This window comes from Contarinia nasturtii, unplaced genomic scaffold (assembly GCF_009176525.2).
Source record: "Contarinia nasturtii isolate CC-2019 unplaced genomic scaffold, AAFC_CNas_1.1 Cnas_scaffold_1037, whole genome shotgun sequence".
In the NCBI taxonomy this organism is placed as follows: domain Eukaryota; kingdom Metazoa; phylum Arthropoda; class Insecta; order Diptera; family Cecidomyiidae; genus Contarinia; species Contarinia nasturtii.
In genome coordinates this window covers 571374-596464 of record NW_022198383.1, presented here as the reverse complement: position 1 = coordinate 596464, position 25091 = coordinate 571374, and the positions used below count along the sequence as shown (strand labels likewise).

General features: G+C 35.1%; 5 protein-coding genes across 7 annotated transcripts; 2 read left to right on the top strand and 3 right to left on the bottom strand.

Moving 5' to 3' along the window:
• Positions 1-13: 13 nt before the first annotated feature.
• On the bottom strand, positions 14-1110 carry LOC116343794. Its single transcript, XM_031772035.1, has 3 exons — positions 897-1110; positions 210-823; positions 14-124 (listed from the first exon to the last, which is right to left on the bottom strand). The coding sequence occupies exons 1-3, from the start codon at positions 994-996 to the stop codon at positions 86-88; spliced, it is 753 nt and encodes a 250-aa protein (XP_031627895.1). The 5' UTR covers positions 997-1110; the 3' UTR covers positions 14-85.
• A 332-nt stretch (positions 1111-1442) lies between these two features.
• LOC116344517 (nucleoporin Nup35) lies at positions 1443-3246 on the bottom strand. Its single transcript, XM_031773107.1, has 6 exons — positions 3067-3246; positions 2816-2979; positions 2580-2746; positions 2311-2468; positions 1881-2231; positions 1443-1806 (listed from the first exon to the last, which is right to left on the bottom strand). The coding sequence occupies exons 2-6, from the start codon at positions 2964-2966 to the stop codon at positions 1662-1664; spliced, it is 972 nt and encodes a 323-aa protein (XP_031628967.1). The 5' UTR covers positions 2967-2979; positions 3067-3246; the 3' UTR covers positions 1443-1661.
• Positions 3247-4527: 1281 nt separating this feature from the next.
• Positions 4528-11252, top strand: LOC116344515 (histone deacetylase 6). 3 transcript variants are annotated; one of them, XM_031773104.1, is made up of 11 exons: positions 4528-4638; positions 5603-5830; positions 6136-6266; positions 6724-6907; positions 7044-7238; positions 7322-7591; positions 7660-7719; positions 8424-8620; positions 8685-9434; positions 9507-10402; positions 10471-11252. In XM_031773104.1, exons 2-11 carry the CDS (start codon positions 5663-5665, stop codon positions 10782-10784), a joined length of 3165 nt encoding a protein of 1054 aa, XP_031628964.1. In that variant the 5' UTR covers positions 4528-4638; positions 5603-5662; the 3' UTR covers positions 10785-11252. The 3 variants fall into 3 exon arrangements, with proteins under 3 accessions (XP_031628964.1, XP_031628963.1, XP_031628962.1); XM_031773103.1 differs by lacking the exon at positions 7660-7719 and adding an exon at positions 7783-7842 and having other exon boundaries at positions 4565-5040; XM_031773102.1 differs by having other exon boundaries at positions 4565-5040.
• A 3396-nt stretch (positions 11253-14648) lies between these two features.
• LOC116344516 (NF-kappa-B inhibitor cactus) lies at positions 14649-19867 on the top strand. The gene is made up of 5 exons (XM_031773105.1): positions 14649-15558; positions 16009-16186; positions 16440-16638; positions 18570-18658; positions 19039-19867. Exons 1-5 carry the CDS (start codon positions 15125-15127, stop codon positions 19300-19302), a joined length of 1164 nt encoding a protein of 387 aa, XP_031628965.1. The 5' UTR covers positions 14649-15124; the 3' UTR covers positions 19303-19867.
• A 1832-nt stretch (positions 19868-21699) lies between these two features.
• Positions 21700-24529, bottom strand: LOC116343531 (tubulin alpha-1 chain-like). The gene is made up of 4 exons (XM_031771646.1): positions 24397-24529; positions 23422-23523; positions 22390-23298; positions 21700-22256 (listed from the first exon to the last, which is right to left on the bottom strand). Exons 1-4 carry the CDS (start codon positions 24397-24399, stop codon positions 21918-21920), a joined length of 1353 nt encoding a protein of 450 aa, XP_031627506.1. The 5' UTR covers positions 24400-24529; the 3' UTR covers positions 21700-21917.
• Positions 24530-25091: the final 562 nt, after the last annotated feature.

The window sequence follows — 25091 nt, the reverse complement described above, 5'->3', positions numbered from 1 at the left end:
AATACAAAAAAAATCACGGTTTCTCGGTAGTTTTAATCATTTTCAGTTTATTATGCTTTATATTGAGGTATTCATGCTTTGGCAGTCAATGGTCTCCGGTTTCATCAGGAAAATGAACATAAACCTGAAAAAAATCAATTCAAGTTAGATGTGTTTAAACTTTCCTTGACACAATTCGAGTTTAAAAATGATTCGAAATTCCATCTTACCTTGTCATCATCTTCGTCTTTTTGCTGCATTTTCTTTCGAATACTACGGCGAACACTTTGTCTATCATTTTCGCCTGGAATGAACGACTTAAATTTTATCCAATCGTCTTGGTATTTCTGGTATAGATCTGTTGGTGTATTTCGAACGAGAACGCCTTTTACACTCACGCCGCCGTTTTTATACACAATTTTTGGATTTTTACTTCTGACATGGCCAGATAAGCGTAACAATCTTTTCGACGGTAATTTCACTGGTTCTCTTGTCTCAGACTCCATTGGATCACTCTGGGCTATGCTGACTCTTCGAATTTTGTTTTTAACATGGTTTGGTAGTCGTGACAGTCGTTTCGATAACTTTACTGCTTCATCTCTCTCTGGATCTCTGCAGTCTCTTCCTGTATTCACCGCATCTTGTGCTTTATTAGTATCTCTTCCGATGAATTTTGTCTTATGCTCAGTTTGAACACTTTTCTTTGGACTGGCTTCTTTTATAATGGTGACATTGATTACATTTTCTGGTGCATGTACTACTTGTGGTTGTAAATTGTCTGATGAGTTTCGGTTTTGTTTCGGTTGTTTCGGTTTCTGCTCATACTTTATCAACTTTTTCAGATCTGAAATAAATCGTTGAATAAATATAAAAAATCCAGAGCATTTGAACATGTCCAAACAGAAATTAATTATTACCTTTAGTAAATTCCTTTAGTTCAGCCGCCGATACATTCTTATATCCCATGCTATTTATCAGTTGAAGCACCTTTTTCGGTTCTACGGTGACAGCGGTCATTTTTATTTAATAATTATTGATTTTTTTATTTCAATTTTTTTCTGTGGATGCTATGTTATTAAAGACACAATCGATGATCAAAACAAACAGTTGATGACAAACAAACATATTTCTCAAAAATGACATACGTCAAGCAACGCCACGCGGTGGACATTCTGGGAGTTATATGGTTTAACGAATATTTTTTTAAATTGAAATGGGAATTTCTCAATGCAATATTTTCCCGCCAAGAGATATATATCCAATACGTTATTTTTCTGTGAAAAAAAAAACGCTTAATGCAAATCGAAAAAAGTGTTTTGATTGGAAAATTGAGATATTTTGTTTATTATTAGATTTTAGTATGAGTAATAAGAATATTCAGTATGTGTGCACGACATGTGTTTAGCCATGCTGTCAATTTCGAATTGTTTCAAGGAACGAAACTTTTTTGTAAAACTTATATCTTCGACATTAATGCTAAATTTATTTTCTGTGTAACAAAAATTTTGCACTTGAACAAAAGAAAAAATTGTCGGAGCAATTGTTGGATTTAAGATGATATTCCTGTTTTAAATGAATTGGCCTTATCGACATGTTTTGATTAAAATCGAATGCTGCTAGATATATGCACAATTATGAATGTCCTTTCGAATATGAGACACTCTGGAGTTGTGGATCGGCTCTTACAAGCCAAAGAAAAGATCAATGGCTTTATTAATGATGCCAGAGCTTCTGCTGGGCGTTGTGGGTCCGCCAGTAATATCCGTTGCACTTTGAGCCGTCTTGTAACTCACTTGCGCTAATGGTCGTGCTCGACTTATTGAAATACTGCAAGTAAATAAAATGAATCACCATAGATTAGTTTTGGCACACATACAACCACCTGTCACGTTATAACTTACTTATTTCGTTCGACATTCTCCTTATCTACGACATTGGGATCTTTACAATAGGTCACTCCAATCATGAGACTATTCGCCAGAATGCGTTCATGATAGTTTAATGCCTTCTCACATTCTAAGCTCGATGCAAAGCGTAAATGCACCCAATTGCCACTCTGCGGTGGACTTATTTTCTCTAGAATTGTACCGCATTGTGAAAAGTGTTGGATAATCATGGTTAAAGCTGATGGTGAAAATCCATAAACGGTGACCCAGTGCTTTGACGGGCGCGATGATGTTGGCGACAAGCAATTGTTCACAGACATTGAACCATTTCGGTAATCATATGATTGATCCAATGGTGAAGTTATTCTGTTGAAAACGATCCAAAATGTTTACGTTTGGCTTAAAAGTGGGCTTCAATTGAAATGTATTAAATCGATGAATTTACCTTGATACATTGAAGTTACTTTGATTCAGATATGAGTCACAAACGGATTGATTCATTGCAAACGACTGGTTCGGCAGACGTTGACCCATCGCATGCTTTTGACTGTATGAATTATCTACAACTGAATTTTGTTCCACCCTCAAAGAATCGAATAAACTCTAAAACATAAATCGAACGATTTCATTTAGAAAATGTGCCTTTGCCAAACAAATTGATATTGATAAACAAACGCATTTTATCTCGCGATAAAAACAATGAACGATATTCACCTGTGTCGGCGGTCCTGATGCGATTGGATTGTGACTCATTTGTGGTGTATTCGGAAAATTATGATGCGGCGATGTGGTGGGATTGTTTGAACCAAACAGACTTCGTTGTTGGATCATCGATCGATTAAAGTCATTCGATGTTACCGGTGTGGTTGGTGATGATGCAGCTGGAAATTGCATTGAATCAAAAAAAATAATGAATTGAGATGCATGCCAGAAGAAACCAGATGACTTACAAAATGCCAATGTCCGCCCTTTGGTCGGTGACAGTGTATTGGTTCGTGGTGCTATCATTGTATTTGGCTCTCCCATTAGATATGATGGCAAAAAATTGGTTGTGTTGGCTGTCGATGGACTAGACGGGCTTCCCAATGTCATTGGCTCCATTGCATATAATTTCCTGTGCAAAATTAAACGTATTAAAATCCAATGGGAATAAACATAACCAAACATTTGATAAAAAGATAGACAACCAACACAAATTTACCTTAGCGCACTACAAAATTGTGTGAAATCAAATTAATACACGATAATCTACTAAACGATCACCGAAACTAAATAAATTCGGATGAAATTTCCAAAAAAAAAAAACAACAACTAGATAACAAGACGAAATTCCGTCACTATGGCTGTGAGTTCGTTGATACAAAAGTGACGGCATTCAATAGAAATCGCTTGTCAAATGTCAGTGTTACCACATTCGCGGCTATCAACATTCGGTTCAGTTTGTGTGTGTGTTGCAAGCAGCTGCTCGTTGCATTTTCTTTGATTTTGCACAAAACGCACATACATCGTCATTCAATGAATCATAGTTAAACAGTGCGTTTAGTGTTTAGATTTTTCCCTTGCAAAATTTCACAAGTCCACGTGCAAATTGAAATTTCAAATTTTTCGAATGATTGGTGATTGGACGAAATTCAAATTCATCTCATGGAACAAAGAAAATTCAACGGAATTGTTGTAGTGCAACCCTGTGTCTCTTGACATGAGCATACATTTGCGTATGATAAACAGAAAATAAATACATACATTGAAAACGCATTCTCATGTCATATATACAATACATTTTCGTCGAAAATGAGCGGGTCGAAGCAACAGTATCACAAAGTGAATTGTCAATAAAAAAAAATCGAATGGACAAGAAAGTGAGAGTGGTTGTTTATATATTTCGAAGAATCGGTGTGGTTTTAAGCGCTTAACTGAGTGCTGAGTGAACGCGCGCGCGGATTTATATAGCATTTTTTTTTCGTTTATCTTTTTGCCACTGTCTGTTTTCGCATTCAAACAGTCACACTGTTGTTGTTATTTTTTTTATTAGTCTCTCAAACAACAGTGTGTATGAGTGTGTTTTTTTGTGCTTTGCTTTATGGTGCATTTCGTTTTGTTCATCACAACGCCTTAGCACACCATCGAATATTTGGTTCAATCGGTGAATTATTATATTGTTTGCATGTGCGTGTTGTAGAATAACAATTGAGCGCGCTAAAAAAAATAACATTCTTTTGGTTGCACACGCATATACACATAGTTTGCTACGTTCCAATTAATTTTCAAATTGTAAGTTGGTTAGAGTCAATTCGATATTTCGAAGCCATAAATGCAAATTTGATTGAAGAATCTAAACAGCCTAAATCACGAACGGTATCGATGTCACTCAAAATACAGTGTTATTGATATTTTACGAAGACGACAGTGTTTTTTTCATTTGCTTGCAACGACATCGCATTAGAATACGTAACACAGCACAGTGACAAAAATAGCTTCAATTCTCGAGAATAAGCCTCATGTGATCCCAGCTGGTTCCATTGTTTCAAAACAAATGTGTTGAGTGGTTGTATTTATTGCGGAGGTGTGCTGTTGCGTATTCAACAAAAAAAAACAAACATTCCATTTATAAAAAAAATTGTGTGGTACTCAGCAGGCGTTAATACATCTCTCAAAAGAGAGAAAGAAAGAGACTCTACATCGTCGTTAAATGTACATAGTACACAACAAAGTAGCTCGCTGTATTTAGGACTCTTCGTTAATAGTTTTAATTCATCTAAAATTGTTTTATTGTGTAAGTTCGTAGCAACAAACAAAATTCCAGTGAGACATGTAAATATTTTATCGTTATGCTGTGAATCATCTAACAACTTAACAATCACAAGTGAACGTTCATCCGCACATCATTTTAAACGAAACAAAAAAAAATTGTGCATGTAACATTTTAATTCATTGGCAAGTGCATTTACATTCATAAAAAAAAATTAATCGTGTACTGTAGTAGTTTGTGCCAATCAAGAATCGACTCACATCACCCGCAAATATGCAATTGTCTGAATAATTTGTTGAAATTATCATCAAATCGCTCATTGAAATAGACACACATTCATAAGCCCGAGCAGCTGAGAGTGAGTCAAGTGAAACGAGTCAATATCAAACAGTTCGACTGGAGAAAAAAAGATTCTAGAGAATCATGGTATGTATGCAGTGGAAATTCATTTCAAATGAATAATGAATGAAATGCATGGCAAGAAAACAATGCAATTTAAAATGAAAAATAAAAAACCGCCGACAAAATGGATTTAAAAGTTTAATTACAATTATCATACTTCAGCACGAAATACCGTTTGCTCCATACATTATAAATTGCTGATACAGTTTCTGTTTGTTTAATTAAACAATACACATATGAATTGTGTTTCATTTCTTTTTGTTTGTTCCATTTTAAATCATTTATTCATCACGTCATCAAATTGACCAGACCATTCCATTGTATTCGTGTTTGTATCGTTCATTTTACTCATTAATAACGTCTGATTGTAAAGCACAAATCTCAACACATTCGCGTGCAATTCAAACAATCTGTGTGTTATCGATTGTAGATTTTCAAATGTACTTTTGTTGAGAAGTGTCGACGTTATCGCAACAAGTTTATCGCTCTTCATTTTTATAACATGATAATAACTGAAAAAATACGCTTCAATGCACTACTTGTTGCTGAAAAACTTCGATATTCTTTCTGCTTCAATTTTTGATAGAGTACATCACAGATTTTAACAAGAGGAGCAACGCAACGGGCCAAAATTCAAACAAGAGCCATGGTTAACAAAGATATTCAAAGTCAACAAGCCAAAACAATGCCATCGAACGAACTTCAAGCCACTGGGAAAAAGCCCAATATTACGCTCAACGAAGTCAAGAAAAAGGCACGAAGTTCCGCATCGAAGTCGACAAATGAAACCGTCGTCAAAGATATTTATCAAAATGTGAGTAATTTTTGAACAGAATTTGCTGAGATAAGCTGATTTATGGCGAAGGAAAGTCGGCCCAGTAATTCATTCTTGTGAATTTATGGAGCCGACTATTTGGAATGTGAAAAACTATCAGATCAAGTCAAATCTAGATCTTGTATAGATTTGCGTGCAATTCAAAGAAAAATCATATTAGTGTTTAACCAGGGTAAAAATATTATCCTGATTACATGACTAGATGAATTTTTATTGAAGTGTACTCAATATTGCATTAAATCAATATGAAAAAAATGTAAAATAACTTCTTGATTGAAAATCAGGCTTTGAGTGCTCTAAAAACCAAACGAGGTGCAACGGGTCTGGTGTTTGACAGACGGATGGACCAACATTCCTGTTTGTGGGACAAAGGCTATCCAGAATGCCCGGAAAGATTTACTCGTGTTTTGGAAAGGTAATTCAAACTTCATCACATCTATTTTTCTAATGGTGCAGTGAAAATACTGCCAAGCCCAATACATTAACTATGCATAATTAAATTTACGCTCCGATTATCCATGCATAAACCCTACTGTCTGTAGCACTGTCACATTGATAGAAAAACGAAAGCGATCGCAATGTTCATATCAAATACGGGTTTTCTATTGAAATTTGTGTAATTTGACGTTAATCAGTGATTAATCGAGTGTTCACTTATGATGTTATGCGCTATTTGCTTCAAATTGACATTTCCAGAATGTCAAAGTGAAATGAAAACTGTGTTTTGGGTGGCACCATGTTGGTATTACAGTGCTGATCACCCGATGTATCAGCTTTGCGCCAAACAAAATGCACTTGCGTCTTTCGTATTCCTATTTGACGATATAAACCCTCGATTTTGATTAATAATAATCGTCGTTCTATTGATTTAGATGCGAAGAACTGCAACTGATTGAACGTTGTCATGCAATCGAGTCACGATTGGGAACGGTTGATGAGATTCTAACGCAGCACACTCAAGGCCAGTATGACATTTTGAAAGCAACCGAAAACGAAACCAATGAGAGCAAGCTTGAAGAGCTCAGTTCGCATTACGATGCCATTTATATTCATCCGGTATGTATCTAATCGGGATGTCCGTATTTTTTAACTCTTGAAATATGAAAACCCCAAGAGTTTTGTAGTGAATTATGCACATTAGAAAGTCCCGAGTACGTTCCAAAGTAAATGTGTTTTGATTGTCATTTCGCAGACGACGTTTCAATTGTCAAAATTGGCTGTGGGGAGCACAATCGAGCTAGTCGAACGTATACTTCACGACGAAGTTCAAAATGGTATGGCAATCATTCGACCGCCTGGTCATCACGCAATGAAGGCCGAATACAATGGATATTGTTTCTTCAACAATGTTGCCATTGCTGCACAGCACGCAATTGACCATTGTGGTGTAAGTACGACCTTGCGATAAGAAATAAATAGTTATTAACTTTGCAATTTGCCTTGATTTATTTGACATTCATTCTCCTCTAGGCAAATCAAATTCTAATTGTTGACTTCGATGTACACCATGGACAAGGAACACAACGAATGTTCTACAATGATCCGCGTGTACTGTATTTCTCGGTTCATCGATACGAGCACGGCACATTCTGGCCAAACCTACGTGAGTCAGATTTTGATTGCATCGGTGAAGACAACGGCACCGGATACAATTTCAATGTGCCGTTGAACAAAACTGGCATGTCGAATGCAGATTATTTAGCGATTTGGCAACAGATTCTCTTGCCCGTTGCAGCTGAGGTAATAAGGTTTTGCCCGCGAATATTTCGCTTACGATAAATTCTCAATTTAATTTGCAATTCAAACAGTTTCAACCCGATCTCGTCATCGTTTCGGCAGGTTACGATGCAGCATACGGGTGTCCAGAGGTGTGTTTCATTATTACTAATATTTTTTTTCTATTTTTTTTTTTGCAAAATTGTGTTCTTTAGTTTGCTCCCAATTTAATAATTGTATCAGCTGGCTATGATTCGGCTTTAGGCGATGAAAAAGTATCGACGCATGCAAATTTAATCGAATCACTGTCATTATTCTCATGGATGACAACTTTTTTCATATACGACTTTACATTTTATTCTTATCAGTCAAACTAAATAAATTTCTGAACGGTTGAACCAAAAGTTCATTCAAGAAACTTCCACAAAATAAAACGGAATGGTGCGTAACAGTTTAGAAGCAAAAAAAAACTACAACAACAACAAAATAACACTATCAATCAGTTGCGATAGGGTTTTTTTACTGCTTAAACACAATACGAACACTTTCACAAAGCATTGACTAGCTAGTATGTATGACGCTCCAAAAATTCTGTCGCCACTGATTGATTTTTTTCTACAGAAAGGGAACAGGATGTTTACTAATGCCTTGACATTTTAACCGTTAGTTAAGCTTATCTGTTAATTCGGAAATTCCGTAGAAATTATTTCTGTACAAATTATGCTGGTTCGTCTTTTAATACAATTATGAATTGCGATCACCACTGGCACATACGAATAAAGTCATCGTCCGTGAAAATAATGGCAGTGAATCATTTCAATCAAATAGAATAAATAACGTATTGCTTTCGTTATAGGGAGAAATGGAAATCACACCGGCATGCTATGCTCATTTGGTGTCGCCTTTAATGACATTGGCCAATGGTCGTGTGGCAGTTGTATTGGAAGGGGGATACTGTCTCGATTCACTCGCAGAAGGAGCAGCAATCACACTTAAAACCCTTCTTGGCGATCCGTGCCCCTTGCTAGAGCCACTCAACCCACCCTGCGACAGGTAAATAGCAATAGGTGCATTTTGTTTAACCACCTATTAATTCCTATGACTCTTGTATTTTTAGTATGGTTGAGAGCATAATGAATTGCATCTATAGTCACCGAAAATATTGGAAGTGTCTGCAAATACATCAAACCTACGATATGAATGAATTGACAAGCGAATCGACTAATTTGCACGTCGTGGAACAGAAATTTATTGGTTCCGGTGAACCTGTGCCAGATCGGTTCGAGACGCGCAACTGTTACCCTGTACAGAGCACACAGCGACTGAAAGACATTTCAGAGCATTTACAAAAGCTCAAATTAAGCACAAATCTATTTTCAGCGCCAAATAAAGTGTGCTACGTGTATGATACTCAAATGGCTGAGCATCGAAATCTGTACGAAGAGCACTACGAACGACCCGAACGAATAACAAAGATTCAGGAGACATTCGCCGAATACGATTTATTGAATCGAATGCATCGATTGAACACACGTGAAGCATCTACCGAAGAGTTATTATTGAGTCATACATACACACATGTGAAAAATATGCGCAAAATTTCCATGCAAAATAAAAACATGCAAGAAATCGGCGACAAATACAATTCGATTTATTTCCATGAAGCGACATACAAGTGTGCATGCATCGCAGTAGGTTCAGTGCTGCAAGTGGTTGAGAACGTATTGAATGGTCTCTACCAAAAGGGCATCTGTGTAGTTAGACCACCAGGCCATCACGCTGAATCATCGTATCCGCATGGATTTTGTATTTTCAACAACGTGGCGTTGGCCGCAAAGCATGCAATTAACAAACTAAATCTCAAGAGGTAAGTTTCTTCATACGAAATGTGAAATGATCACGAATTGCATAATAAACCAAATGTTTTACTTACTTTCAGAGTATTGATTGTCGACTGGGACATTCACCATGGCAATGGTACACAGCGAATGTTTGAAGACGATGAAAAAGTCCTGTATATATCGTTGCATCGTTACGAACATGGAACTTTCTTTCCAAAATCGAGCGATGGCAATTACACAGTTGTCGGAACTGGTCAAGGTGAAGGTTTTAATGTGAATATACCGTGGAATAAGCATAAAATGGGCGACAGTGATTACATTGCGGCGTTTCAACGCATCATCATGCCGATTGCGTACGAATTCAATCCGGAGCTGGTGATTGTATCGGCAGGATTTGATGCTGTTGTGGGAGACCCAATCGGCCATTACAATGTCACTCCAGAGGCATATGGTTATTTTACACAATGGCTGTCATCGTTGGCCAACGGTAAAATCATTTTGTGCTTGGAAGGTGGCTACAATGTCAATTCGATATCGCACGCAATGACAATGTGTACAAAAGCACTGTTGGGAGACCCATTACCATTGCTTCACACCACCGGAAAAGCGCCAAGCGAAAGTTGCATTGAGACCATTCAAAATGTATGCTCTGTGCATCAAAAATACTGGAAGTCACTTCGTTTTGTCAACAAACTACCATCGTACGATGTATTTGCTGAAGGCACCATCGATGAAATGACAAAACAATTGAATGCAATGACTGTGTCGGACGATCAAAACAAACCGTCAAGCAGCAAACAGTGTCAACTTGAGTCTGAACCATCAACATCAGGCGCTAGTGGTAGTGGATCAGCAGGCGGCAATACAAAACAAACGCTGACCGAGTATTTGAGAGAAAATAGGGACGCTCTACTGAACGAAGAGATGTTTGCGGTGGTACCACTGAGCGATTGTCCACATTTAGCAACGTTGGATTCAAATTCAACACCAAGTGGTAAGGGTGGCTCAATTCCGAGGGTATGACGAGAATTATTCATAAAATCTGCTTTGTTTTCATTTCAGTGTTCAATACAAAAGCACCGTGTTTCAATTGCGAAACAGTCATCGAAAATTGGGTGTGCTTGTTATGTTTTAAGACATTTTGCAGTCGATACGTTCAGGAGCACATGTTATTCCATCACCTGGAAAGCGAACATGCTCTTGCATTAAGCTACTCTGACCTGAGTGTGTGGTGTTTCAAATGCGAAAACTACATTGATAATCCGATCCTATTTAAGTACAAAAATCTAGCGCATCGTGATAAATTCAACGAAGACATGGTATGGTGCTACAATACAGAAACAATTGTTTTGGACAACGCCACAACGTCATCCTGATTCGCGCACAAACCCGAATTTATTACAGCCGTGTCCGTATGACGATTAAATGTGACAAATTTTTTATTTATATAGCCCAGAGGCAGAATTTGGTCGAAATTTGAACAATTTATAGGCCCTTGACCTAACCAGTTAACCAAAGATAACCTCTATGAACTATTCATTGTCAAATGCTAAATTCAAACTTTGACAATAGTTTTGATTTGAAAATAATAATAAAAAAAAATGTGTCCAAGGAGAAGATGCTTGCGTTCAAATTAGCTAAGAAGAGAAGACTATTTTTTGTAGTTCATAAAGAAACTGAAAATGTTGTTAGATTAAATTAATTTATTAACAGAAAAAAAATCAAAATAAAATACCCAAATAGCTATAGCAAAAAGAGATTCAAAGGTAGTCGATATAATTGTTGGACAAATGTATTTAACCTAGCTGAATAAAATACTGATACATGATAACAGAAAAATACAATTTAACTGTATATGACTTATTCATCGATTTACGTCACACTGACACAGTTCTCATATTTAAAATCGATTGGTTTTTAAATAGTCCCCTCAAATCAATTCAAATCACATGTAATCGCTTCTTGGGAAAATTATATTATATTGAATGTTTTGAGAATTAACCCTCTACCCGATAAGGTCGGCCTTGCTGCTTACCAAAAAATCCACCGTGGCAAGTTTTCAATATTATTTGCAGTTATCAATGTTTGATCATTTTTTTTGAGGATCCGATTATTTTTCGGTTTTGGACTGGACGGTTGGAGGGTTAATCCAGTTTATTCATACATATGAAAACAAAATTTCCACAGTTATTTGGAATTACGATACGCACTGTTAGTAGTGCAGCGCTATGACATTTGTAAGAAATAAAATTTCCAAGAATAAAAAAATCATGAATACATTTTACTCATTAAACATGTGACGGAATTTCCAATTCGAGTGCGTATATACAAAGCGGTACAAAGACACTATTTTGGGGGATTTATTTCCATATGATTCATTTATGACCCCTAACATTGTTTTGATGTTTATCATCACTATAGTCATTTATTGGTGATCTTTAATTGTAATCAATTAGTTTATTGTTACTCATAGCATCATTTTCTTTGATTTCACAGTGCTCATTCAAATTCAGTAGATCGCTTTATCAATTGAAAATCTCTAGTAATTCGCACAACATTGAGTTATATCAACACATTTTTTGTATGATCGTTTCAAATAAACAAATAAGATTATTTGAATGAAATATTTACCAAAACTTCTGTTCTCATTTATGTCCAAAAGAACATATTTGTGATTAGGAGGAGTCTTCGCATCAAAACGTTTATCAGTGAGCACTGGCTATATATATGTGATGCACTGTGAGCGTTTATCAAATTGGCCGAAAATTTCATTAGATTCGGTTGTTTTTTAATTGCTATAGTACGCAGTTAACATTGAGTAATAAAAAAGAGAGTAATTTAAAATATTTTTAGAACAGATTGTCCGAGGTAAGCACAAAATATCTTATTCTATACAAATTTTTTGAATTTTTCAGTACCAATCGCTTTTTGGTTTCGACACATTGTTTTTTTTTCTCGACATTTACACCACATTTTCATCATTGTTCAACACAACTTTTTAGAGTTGATTTTTTCAAATAAAATTTTGTATTTTTGTGAATGAATAGAGTCAAATCATTGACAATTTTTTTAGCTCCAAATTTAATATTTTCATGTACACTTATGATTAGGGGGTGATAGTTTATTAATTATTAACTAAATTTTATCAATGCTATTAATTATTGGATAATTTGAAAAATTTGGACTGTCCATATACGATTGTTTAAAATAAAAAGAACGATTATATTCAACTTTTTATTTAGACATCTAAAATCGATCAACTTAAATATACTTAGTCATTTATCGTCAAATTCATTTATACTTGACTGGCTGGTAAAATAGAGGTGACCTCTGAAATTATACCGCTTCCTGTTTCTCTGTGCCAAAGTGCATTCCAATCTGGATTCTCAAAAAGTCAACAGATTCAATAATAATTAAGTGTAATAAAATTTCCGATGAATATTAGCACTAAACTATGCAAAATGAGTAGAAACAATTAATTAAATCACCAAAAAAACCAAGAACAGAACTATTCATGTAATCCGTTTTGGAATTTCGTGTGATTTCCTGTTTCAAATCTGTGAAATGTGTGTTTATTGTGTTATTCACAGAATTCCAAAGCGGCTATGTAAAGATACCGAAATGTGATGAAACCGAATTGCGCGTGTTGAAAAGAAATCAGGCGACTGATATACCTAAAGTGTCATTGGTATTTTTTCTTCATCAACAAGTGGGAACGTTTTATACGGGATACAATAACCACAAAAATTCAGCGAATCATTTCGGCCGAAATAATATATGTACACCACATAAACTTTCCAACTTGGTTCTCATGTTTTGAAATGCATACATCTGCTTGTCGGGAGCTTTGTGCCTGTAAAGACCACTAAGCCATTTATTGATGATGTCATTGAACTGTGACATCGCCGTTTTATCATTTCTTTGCCGACTATCATTTGAGCTCATCGCGGGTAAAGACACGGGTTTTTCCAATCACTTTTGTTGTTCCATATCAATCAACAAACAAAAATTTCACACCAAAAAAAGAAAGTTTCTTTTAATGGTATTTCCATAAATTAGAACAGAGTAAATTGATTGCAAATGACAATGAAAATTTCAATGAGATGGTGAGAAAAACGGATAAAACGAAAAGCAAAACAACAATGTATCTTCTTGAATAGTTTGTTCAATTGAAAAAAAAAAGAAAAAATCCCACAATATAATGTAATTTATGCGCGTGTGTGTTTGGTATATAAGAAGTGTGAATGATTTGAGGATAGCACGTGAGCCGATATTTAGTATATATAGGAGCATGCACGAGGCGAAATGAAGAGAAAGAGCAAATTATAGAAAAAACTGCGCCAGTTTGCAGTGGGGGGAATGTACATATGTGATTGTTGTGTACTGGTTTACGGAGTGAAATAGAGAGCACCAAAAAAACCCAAATTTAATTATGCCATATATAAAATGAACCGTTTGTTCGTTGTAAATAATATAATATCCGAAAAATATAAGGATTTTCCCAATGGATTAACAATAAGCAAATAAAAGACACAAACAATTATGACATTGCACACCCAGAGAGAGAGAGAGAGAGAGAGAGAGAGAGAGATAGAGGAGGAATTGCTCTATTCGAATGTGTAAATGTAGCGTTCTCTCATTTGAATGCCACCATTCAGTACTCAGACTTAATGTCGAGTCTTATTAACTGGTATTTGTCTAGACTTGCGAAATAATTTTTGGCATCGCGTCTTCTAGAATTTTTATATAACTTGAGGTAATAAGAATAAATTTGTGTCTTTCTATATCACTCGTCTCGACGCAGATAATGATGAGCAACGAACATAATTCTATTTTTAAGTGACGAATATTGACGCAAAATGTGTTGACTCCAATTGGTCTTTCCATATTTTTATATTCGGTGTTCAGTTGCAATTAATATTATTTTAGCTGTCGAAAAAAAAAAGAAATCCGCTCATAAAACGGTTGGAGACAAACGAAATTTTGCCGTTTTTAAATTTATCTGTTGCGGTGGGAATGCCGTGCAATAAGAAAAGTAAACGAATGACAGCTCAACCACATACACACACACACAATCGTATGTATCAACAATACAGACATGCCTCCACTCTCATCCACTCATTTACTCACTCATACAGTAGAAGCAATATGTTACAATATACAGACACGCACACACTCTCCGCCGACCTTATCGTTCCTCGTTCAAAGCACAACATTAGCAGAGCACTTTACTACAGTTGTTAGTCGTGTTGTGTAGCTCAAAGCATTAATAGTCTTTTCGATCGTTCGTCGTGTACATTCTCTCTTTCTTCGGTCGAACAAATAAAATATAATCGCAAGCTTATTATTATTTTCGTTCATTTTTAAGTTGTTCCATTCCATGTGATTTATACGCAATTTTTGTTTTGTGAACTATTATCCAAGATATTTGGAAATGGACTTAAAGTGATATCAAGTGTGGCGTTTATTTCCCTTCCAAATATCTGAGCAATAAAACTGAGTAATTGTGGAATTTTTTTGCTGCTCTGTAAAATATAAATAGATTAAACAAACGCCATTTTGAATTTAAATTATGTGCTAGTAGTATTATTGCCAATTTGAAAAACAAACTTACGACTATTTCGATAGTTTCAGACAGATTTTATTACAAACGAAGAAGCATTTTTTTTTTCGAAATTGTGAAGTAAACGTCATTTTGAAAAAAAAAGTGTTGATTATGTTGGAACCAGAAAACGATTTGTCGATGGCGAGTGGTTTTGAGCGAAGCTCGAAAAATAAAGATTTTGATACGAATTCCGCCTTGGATTCTGGCTTTCTATCTGGTCCACAGGCAATTTATTCTGGTGAAATAGATAGTGTGTTGGACGACGAATCATCCCAAATGTCAGTGACACAATCGATGGATAAGAGCCAAAAACAACAGAAACATCATACACTCATTGACACAAATATCGATTCAGGGTGTATCGTCGATTCACAAATCGATATGATTTCAAAGGATTGTCTCACCGATCATGGGTTGCCCGACCACTTCAACAATTTAAGCCTGAAGGATCCATCGATTAATAATTTAGATGGAAGCAAATCAAATCAACAACAACAGGCTAACCTTTGGCAATTATGTTACAAACAAGATAACGACGGTGATACGTAAGTATTTTAAAATATTCCGTGTGCAAAAAAAAGTGACTTATACTCAAAATGAAATGAATTTATTCGACTATAGCTAAGATTATTAAAGTTGATTGGTTTTCGTACAAGTTGGCCACTTTGGGACGTTATACGTCTGAATGCAAAATTTACTATAATCGACTATAATCATCTTAGTTTGTTCGAAAGCATCACATATAGACAAGTCAGTCAATAGTTTTACACAAAGGATAAATGCACAAATGGGCGATAGTGTATAGAGAAAAAAAATCCGCTTTCATTTCTATGCAAAATGGAAATTTTCAGTAAGACAGACAGAGATGGAGACAGAGAGATTGTGTATTTACATGTTTAAGATTAAGCACGACATTTATAAAACGAAACAATCCGACAATTAATTTGCATTTGAATTTCCTTGTTTGTTTTTTTCTACATTTCAAAATACTATAGTCAGCTGCATTTGGCGATCATCAATGAAATTGAACAAATGATATTGGCAATCATTCGCATTACTCCGGCACCATGGCTTTTGGATATGAAAAACGATGATGCACAGTCACCAATTCATTTAGCCGCCCTAACCCAACAATCGAATGTTGTTCGTCGTCTACTTGTGGCCGGCGCCAATGTACGTATAATCTATAATTTCCATGATGACTCTATCGATATGATCTCACAAAAAATTCACTCCGTCACTTCAATACCGTCATTGTGACAAAAACAAACAAAACAAAATAGAAATACATGTATTCGCAATGATCCTTCTTCGGTTTATTTTAAGATACAGTGAATCCTCCGTATGTGATCAGTGGAAGACAAGCTGACTCGTACATTTGTCACAAGATGTTTATATTTTGGTTTTTCTGCTTCATTTAAAATAGGCATCGATTCGAGACGGTGACGGCAATACACCACTACATTTGGCATGCTTAAATGGTGACCTAGCGACAGTAGAAGCTCTTTTAAAACCAATTACAGACGCTGAACTAAAGGAATACAATCAATCAGCCAGATATCAATTGCCACACATGAATGCCAATCGACAAATTTCAATTGACTTGGAGCAGAGGAATTTTTACGGTAAGCACAACAACAACAACTTCATTACATTTTTTTTTTTCATTTTAAATAATAGCAACAATATCACGCAATTACATTCATTTGGACTGTAATTTCCCAGCAAATCGCGCGTACCAGCTCATTTCTATGTTATTTATTTCCTTGACTGACATTGTGCTGACTGGCCGATTTGTGAGGTGTGCGTCAGCACATTCAATCTGTTTACGTAGTTGAATGAGAAATATAGTTTCATTTTCCTAAGATCGCATGTAGCTTATTCTGTTTTTTATCGCGCCATATCTCTATCTCTATTTCTCTCATTCAATTCTCAATTACACAGTTTGCGACCGTTCTTGAAGTCTACGTTTATTTTTAGTTGTAATGGTTCAAGCCACACCGTTTATATTTAATATTTTGTTTTACTCCATCGATTTTTTCATTCGCGAAAATGAGTCTATATTTTTAGATGGAAAGAATCATTTTTATAATAATATTTTTGGCACAAGTCTCATAGTGCTTACGTCTAACATGAAAACTGTGTGCGCACAGCAAGAAACGTCTTGATAAAAATCATTGGCTATAATAAGCTCATTCTTTCGACAAAGTGCAAATGGGTCAACGAAATTCGAACAAATAACAAACAATTTTGCAAGCGCCAAGCTTTGCAACTCGAATATTTTTCATTATTCATATTTTTTTCTTCTCTCTTGTTGCTTCGTATTTCTTAAAACGTTATATAGTCGTATACGTTGGCTGAGGCCAGCCATAAATGTGAGTTTGATTGCATCTGAAAATCGATTCGATTGTCATGGGTTTTTCCGAGTTTTTGTCTCTTCCGTTATTGTTTCGCAGCGCGCATATATGCACAAATGGTTTTGTTGTTTGCTATATATATCATTGACTCTCACAAAAATGCCGTCTGTTCACTTAGTTTTGTATGTTTCATTAGTATTGTTGTTGTTTTCAACTTATATGTACAAGATACAGGCGGCTCGCTCTTCATTTATCAAGTTTTGTTGGGTTTTCCCAGTCGTACAGACGTCGACATACACACTTGCCAACAATAATATTTATATGAAACAATACATGCACACCTTTGCGCGCACACACACCTCAATCTATATTCGAAAAGCATGCGATGTGCGTGTGTCAGTGTGTATTCGATGTTGTAAATACACTTACAACATTCATGGATAAAGCTCACCTAACAAACAACACGTTACATCCATATTAGATAAACACCAATTCCAATCGAAAACGTCACAATAGATGATGAGCAAATATTTGTGAATGCAAACGAAAACAGCTTTGGCCTATTGTATGGATTTGCATGTTTGAAGCGATAATTTTTACATTTTATGATAAAATCTGATAGTATGCAAAAAATGCGGATAAACAGAAGCAACAAACGAATGAAGAGAAATTAGCACATTTCAAATTGTTTCGATTTATTTATTTACCTTCATTCGTTTACAACTTTTACCTTACACATCTTGTGTAAATTTCTTCGTGCACATTTTAATAATGCAAATACAAATATTTCGCAGTCAGTCTGGCTAAATGCCAACTACTTGTATATTTTATTTCATTTTTCGTTTGATTTCATCTACTGGGCTATAATGCGATATGCGTGACAAAAAATAATTTACAAATCAAAGTCGCGAGGTTTTAATTATTAAGTTTCAAAAAAAAAAAATGTTTTCTTCGATCATTCCCAAAGATCCGGTAGAAATTATGGGGTGAACGATCGGTCTCGTGCCATTTACAATATCGATATTTACGCGGATCTTGATATAGAATATCTTGTTTCGATTCAATTGTTGTGCATCCCGCGCGGGAAATTACGGCTCATTGAAACAAATTTTCCGGCTTTTAAAAATAAATTGACTTCAATTAGTATTAATTACAATTCGATTAATTCTGAATTCTTCATGTTTTTTGTTTGATTTCAGGTGAAAATTGTGTTCATATTGCCGCGCAGCGAAATCACATCGACATATTAAATTCACTCATTCGAGCGGGTGTCGATATCAATGCTAGAGTGAGTTTAATTTAATTTAGTTTCGATGATAAATGCAAAGAAGAAGAGGGAGAAGTAAAAAAAACACCTCTGCTTGATCAAGTTGTTCATTTGAAATGGTGATTAAGTCATCGAGATATACACCCAATGAGATTAATTCCGACTTATTTTAAAGTTCAACCAGTTTTAAAACGTAGAATGAATGAGATAAAGACAATATTGCGATTCCGTCAACTATTTACAAAAAATGTAAATGAAGTGCTAAATCCTCTAGCTGAATCATTTTGAATCAATGAATACATATCAAGAATGTGTGGTTTTTTAAATCTTCTTTTCTTTTATCTCAAAAAAATTTCTGTTTCCGGATGATTTTTACTAAAATATGTGTTTTAATTTTACAGGAAGGACGGGCTGGATATACACCCCTTCACATAGCTGTTGAAAATAATAACATGGAATTGGCAACACTATTAGTTGAAAGCTGTAAATACATCAATACTGAAACGTTATGTTATCGCCAAGTGACTGCGTATCAAATAGCCGGTGAACTTGAACTAACACAAATGATGGAACAACTCGAACGGCTTGGATGTGAAGTGATATCACCGCCAGAAAGCGATGAGGACTCAGATGAATCGACCGACACTGATTCAGACATTAACTAAAAATCGAAAAACAGTCATCGCAAACGAAATATCACACACACACATTCGATTCCTATCACTCTATTTGTCATACATTTCAATTAATATCATTTTCTTCATGTCGACCGTACTCTCTCATACACAACCAAAAATGAAGAAAATACGAGACAAACGCATGTCAAATCTCATCATTGGACAAAATTCAAATCGAATTTTAGCAATCGTTTACATTGACGATGGATTGCTATTTAACTACAGTACTATTTAAGTGAAATTATTATGAATTATTATTGTTATTTGTAACATTCGTTTAGTGTTTATCTGAAGCAGCAGCCTATAATTTTTAGATTAAAATATCTATTTTATTTTCTCTTTCCGTCTATTTTCACATAAAATAAATAAAATAAATTAAAATAAATCACAATGTGAGTATGTGTATTGTTAACACTGCAAAATATAGTTAATTTAATCAAATGAAATGAAGAGGACACCTTTTTTTCTATATGGATATTGCCTTAACTGTTGTCTTAGCTGTTGGTTTAAATGCGAAATAAAATAAAAGCCAAATCTATGTTTTAATAGAAGACTCTATGTTTCTTTCATTCTCTCACTTTTCTTCATGCAAAAAATTTTTTGAATAAAAATTCGAATCGGTTTTTTTTAACTTTGACAAAAAAAACGACTACAACCTCCCAGAGATTAAATCATCATTCCATTTTAAACATACAGACTACGCAATATTCGACTTTATAAATTGTATGTGAGCACGATTTTGGCGAGGTAAGCATTTTATATGGCAAAGATTTTTTCGCTCCAAGCGAAATTGTGCATGTGAACAATATGATTTTCGTTTAAAATTTTGATCATATTATCGTGTAATTGAACTGAAGTATACAAAATGTATGTACATTCAGAGTGGTTCGGCTAAAAATAGAAAGCAGCTAGACAAAGCATGAAAAACATTAACAGCTGCCTATGATTTTATAGACAAATTCTTAAAATAGATGCATGGGGTCACGTATACAATTTGGATTCCGGATTTTTGATGCATTTATGGTTTCTTTTATCTTTTCTTAGAAATTTTGCTGAATTATCGATTTTTTTTTCTTCATTTAAATACATTTTTTGAGCGCTGTCCCCATTTTGATATAAGTGCCGGTTTCTTTTTATTCTAGCAAGGCATTTCTATTGGAAGAAACTAATCTTTTTTAAACAAAAAAATGAAACATAAAATGAGAGGTAATATAAATACACTGCAATAAAAAAAATATTATGAATATAACGAATATCAGTAGTATACTTATGTGCATTTCGTCCAACCATAGGCATCAACGTAACAGTGTTACTGGTAGCTGCTGCCTTTTCACGGCATGCGCAACCAGAGCGAGTTTGAAAAAAGAGGTGATAAAAGGTATCTAAATGCAAAAAACGGGATCCAACCAATGATACCGCAACGAAGTAAGAAAAAAAGCATACACACGTTTGTCATAAACGACGGCAAACACCAAATCATTAATCAATCATAAATACGAAATAAAGAATACATATTTATGTGCACATATACATACTGTTGTCAACGGACGCGTCCGGGACCGTTAGTGTCCGTCCGAAAATAGATCTTGCATATTTTTTTGAAAAAGTGTTGAAACTTGAACACGGACGTCCGAGTTTATTACTCTGTCCGTCCGAGTTCGGGTACGGTATAGCAAATCGGGTGCGGATTCTTCTTTCCCTCATTTTCCAAATATTTTTTTCTGTATTTTAGCTATCGATTTCTGTAAAAGTGTGTGTCTGAGACAAGTTCATCTGAAGATATCAACAGGAGAACACGTTTATTTCATTTTTTCAAGTATTATATTGTTAATTTAATTTGTTAGTTTCAATTGCTAATAGATTATTGCTTATAATAATTTCCATCGACCTGTGTAAGTTAGTAAAAACTGATTTGAAATTGAAGAGAAAAGTGTATTCAAAGTATATTTTAAACGCATTCAACGCCTGTGAAGAAAGTTTTTTTATATGACGAATTTGGAAAAAAGAATAACTGAAATAAATTTGTGACTTGGAACAAATTATTTTACATGTTACATTCAAAAGATGGAATAAACATTGATATTTCAGAAAAAAATATTGATGTGGTCTCTATGTGCTTTGTAATAAATGCAGTTAAAATGTTGCAAAGAATACAAGAAAAACAAGATCAAAGATTATTCAAGTATTCATGTTCTTGCTGCACTGGAATTCCCAGATAAATTGTAATTTTAGCCAAACGTCGGAATCCATTTTCAAAAAACTTTCGAACAATTGCAAAGAAGCCAAAGAGAAAATCGTATTATATTCCAAAGTAAAACTCACGCTTTCTAAATCCAACAAACCATCTGAAAATTGAATAAATTAAAAAAGAAAAAAGATTGCGGGTTTTTGTTGTTGTTGTTAATATGGTCCGTGTGGGCAATTTTTATTGTTTTATGGATGTAAAAAAAATCAATATGCTCTTGTTTGCATGTCTAAATGTTTTTCATGCATTTATGTTGTCTTTTCGATTATATATGTTTTTTTTTGTCGAACTCATATTTATTGTATCGTGCATTTAATATTAACTTGCGTGAAGTTAAGATGCGTTTATGTTTTGAAGCTTAGTATTCTTCAGCTCCTTCGTTTTCTCCTTCGTTGGAGTCCATGCCGACTTCTTCGTAATCCTTTTCAAGAGCAGCCAAATCTTCACGGGCCTCGGAGAATTCACCTTCTTCCATACCTTCACCGACATACCAGTGAACGAATGCACGTTTGGCGTACATCAAGTCGAATTTATGGTCCAAACGAGCCCAAGCTTCAGCGATGGCTGTGGTGTTGGACAACATGCACACGGCACGTTGAACCTTAGCCAAATCACCGCCTGGAACAACGGTTGGTGGTTGGTAGTTGATACCGACTTTGAAACCAGTTGGACACCAGTCGACGAATTGGATTGAACGCTGCAATTAAAAATGTGGAAAAAGTTCATAAGTAATGGCAAAAATCGATAAAAAACGTGAATAATGTAAGGAAAAGGGGGTAATTGTATGTAAATGTATTGATTTTATGGCATAAAGAATGCAAAATACAAACCTTGGTCTTGATGGTGGCAATAGCAGCGTTGACGTCCTTTGGTACGACATCACCACGGTACAACATGCAGCAGGCCATGTATTTGCCGTGACGTGGGTCGCATTTGACCATCTGGTTGGCTGGCTCGAAGCAAGCGTTGGTGATTTCGGCAACCGACAATTGTTCATGGTATGCTTTTTCAGCCGAAATGACTGGTGCATAGGTGACCAATGGGAAATGGATACGTGGGTATGGTACCAAATTGGTTTGGAATTCAGTCAAATCAACATTGAGGGCACCATCGAAACGAAGTGATGCGGTGATTGACGATACGATTTGTCCGATCAAACGGTTCAAGTTGGTGTATGTTGGACGCTCAATATCAAGATTACGTCTGCAAATGTCATATATTGCTTCGTTGTCGACCATAAATGCACAGTCCGAGTGCTCCAATGTGGTATGGGTGGTCAAAATTGAGTTGTATGGCTCAACAACAGCAGTTGAAACTTGTGGTGCTGGGTAAACAGCGAATTCCAATTTTGATTTTTTGCCATAGTCAACCGATAAACGTTCCATCAACAATGAGGTGAAACCTGAACCGGTACCACCACCGAATGAGTGGAAGATCAAGAAACCTTGCAATCCTGAGCATTGATCGGCCAATTTACGAATACGGTCCAAGACTAAGTCAACAATTTCTTTGCCAATGGTGTAGTGACCACGTGCATAGTTGTTGGCAGCGTCTTCTTTGCCAGTGATCAATTGTTCTGGATGGAACAATTGACGATAGGTTCCGGTACGAACTTCATCGACGACAGTTGGTTCCAAGTCGACGAAAACAGCACGTGGAACATGCTTGCCGGCACCAGTTTCCATGAAGAAGGTGCTGAACGAATCATCACCACCTCCCAAAGCCTTGTCTGATGGCATCTGTTTTTAAAATGCAAAAAAAGTTTATGTAATGCATACATTTTGTGAAGTTTTAAAGAAAATCGTTGCATTCATTTGCATTAATGCAGAGACAAATAAGGAAGAAAAAAACAAGATATTTACCTGACCATCTGGCTGAATACCGTGCTCAAGACAGTACAATTCCCAGCAGGCATTACCGATTTGGACACCAGCTTGTCCGACATGGATTGACAAACATTCACGCTGTTGAAAAAAATCGAAAAAAAATGTTTAATTACATTCAAGTTTGTTGAACATTCGTGATTTATAATTGTGGAACATTCGCGAAATGTAAATGTGAAAAAAACATAGCGAAATAAATATGGCAATTGTGTTGAAGGGCATGACGTCATCTTCCCATATAAAAACCGCACCAAATATGGCATTGCCATCAAGATGAAATATTTAAATTCAACCTACTTAACTGAGGCGCACATATGGTCATTTCATGCAAGAAACAAACAAAAAAATCAGTGTACCGCCTATGCGAATCGAAAAAAAATAAAAACATGACCATATTTGGTATTGAATTTTAACCGAAGACAGATTTAATTCAATGCAATGTTCAAAACGAGCAACATGAATCATGGTGCATTAAGTACGCATACGCGGCAATACAGCAACGAAAGGCAAATGGAAAGTGCTGTACCACACAGCTATAGCACGGTCTATAACCATGTTCATAATGTGACTGAACGAATTGAATACGCCCAAGACATAAATTTTTTTCCAGCCGCCATCATGGAAAAAAAAAGCAACGGAAAAAAAATTCTTTCACATCGACCGAATGTGTGAAAAAAATATCATTTTTCATAAAAAATAATGATTTTTTCGAATTTTTCTTGAATATTAATTGAAATGTTCGAGGAAAAATGTATATTTTTAGTATTTTACCGGCAAACATTGTGTGAAAAAGCCGAAAAATTATTTTTGTCGAATATGACTCATCTAATTATAGCTACTTCGCGGAACTTTCACATTTTTTTTCGTGTTTCATATATTTCATAGGTATTTCGAATAATTTTATATTAATTCTATATTTTTTTATATGATTTATTGAGAAAATGTCTCACTTACCATCTTGATTGAGTTTTTTTTTCACTTGAGATTTCACTAACAGAAAATTTGTTTAATTTGTAAAAACCGTTTGAGTTTGCTTTAGGTAAGCGTCGCAATGTGTGCTCTTCTAAAACAAGACGAATAATGACGCCATGTTCGATGGGCAGTTGTATTTATACACTCTGTCATTTGCGGTGTTACCAACGTCGAATTTTATACACGTTGTGTAGATTTGTACATCTGCCGGTTACGGTGCAAAAACGTTTTAGCGGCAATGAATATTTCTACCGCAAATTCAAATCAACGTTAAAAAAACTGTTAAAATGCTCGTATTCAACAAGTTATTTGTAATGTTATTCCTTTCAATTTTTTTAATTTCTTTGAAATAAATGCAATTGTTATGTTCTAATGAGAAATAAAAATAAAATCACCGATTCTAGTTCCATGTATCTTCATTGTAAAGGCGAAAAATTTAAATAGCAAATAAAATGCGAATCAAGCCATTTTCTCATATCTAATTTTTTTCAAATATACAATATTAATTGTACGTATGGATTTTATAATGAGGATCTTTGTCATAATTTCATTTCTTTGGCATAAAATAATAAAAAATTATCTACTGTAAAATTTGTTACCAATTTACTGAAGTTAGCAGTACTTTTGAGAACTTCTTCGATTTAAAGTGCATTATATTTCAAATTGTAATTTTCAAC

Bases quoted from the DNA above. Each gene is read 5' to 3' on its own strand.
- LOC116343794 (XM_031772035.1), bottom strand. From the start codon at position 996: ATGACCGCTGTCACCGTAGAACCGAAAAAGGTGCTTCAACTGATAAAT. The intron at 824-896 runs GTAATAATTAAT...GATTTATTTCAG, and splicing joins ACTAAAGGAATTTACTAAAG to ATCTGAAAAAGTTGATAAAG. The intron at 125-209 runs GTAAGATGGAAT...GATTTTTTTCAG, and splicing joins AAGACGAAGATGATGACAAG to GTTTATGTTCATTTTCCTGA.
- LOC116344517 (XM_031773107.1), bottom strand. From the start codon at position 2,966: ATGGAGCCAATGACATTGGGAAGCCCGTCTAGTCCATCGACAGCCAAC. The intron at 2,747-2,815 runs GTAAGTCATCTG...TGCAATTTCCAG, and splicing joins AGGGCGGACATTGGCATTTT to CTGCATCATCACCAACCACA. The intron at 2,469-2,579 runs GTGAATATCGTT...TTTATGTTTTAG, and splicing joins CATCAGGACCGCCGACACAG to AGTTTATTCGATTCTTTGAG.
- LOC116344515 (XM_031773103.1), top strand. The intron at 8,621-8,684 runs GTAAATAGCAAT...TTGTATTTTTAG, and splicing joins CTCAACCCACCCTGCGACAG to TATGGTTGAGAGCATAATGA. The intron at 9,435-9,506 runs GTAAGTTTCTTC...ACTTACTTTCAG, and splicing joins AACAAACTAAATCTCAAGAG to AGTATTGATTGTCGACTGGG.
- LOC116344516 (XM_031773105.1), top strand. From the start codon at position 15,125: ATGTTGGAACCAGAAAACGATTTGTCGATGGCGAGTGGTTTTGAGCGA. The intron at 16,187-16,439 runs GTACGTATAATC...CATTTAAAATAG, and splicing joins TACTTGTGGCCGGCGCCAAT to GCATCGATTCGAGACGGTGA. The intron at 16,639-18,569 runs GTAAGCACAACA...GTTTGATTTCAG, and splicing joins GGAGCAGAGGAATTTTTACG to GTGAAAATTGTGTTCATATT.
- LOC116343531 (XM_031771646.1), bottom strand. The intron at 23,299-23,421 runs GTAAATATCTTG...TTTTAAAAACAG, and splicing joins GTATTCAGCCAGATGGTCAG to ATGCCATCAGACAAGGCTTT. The intron at 22,257-22,389 runs GTTTGTATTTTG...TTTTAATTGCAG, and splicing joins TTGCCACCATCAAGACCAAG to CGTTCAATCCAATTCGTCGA.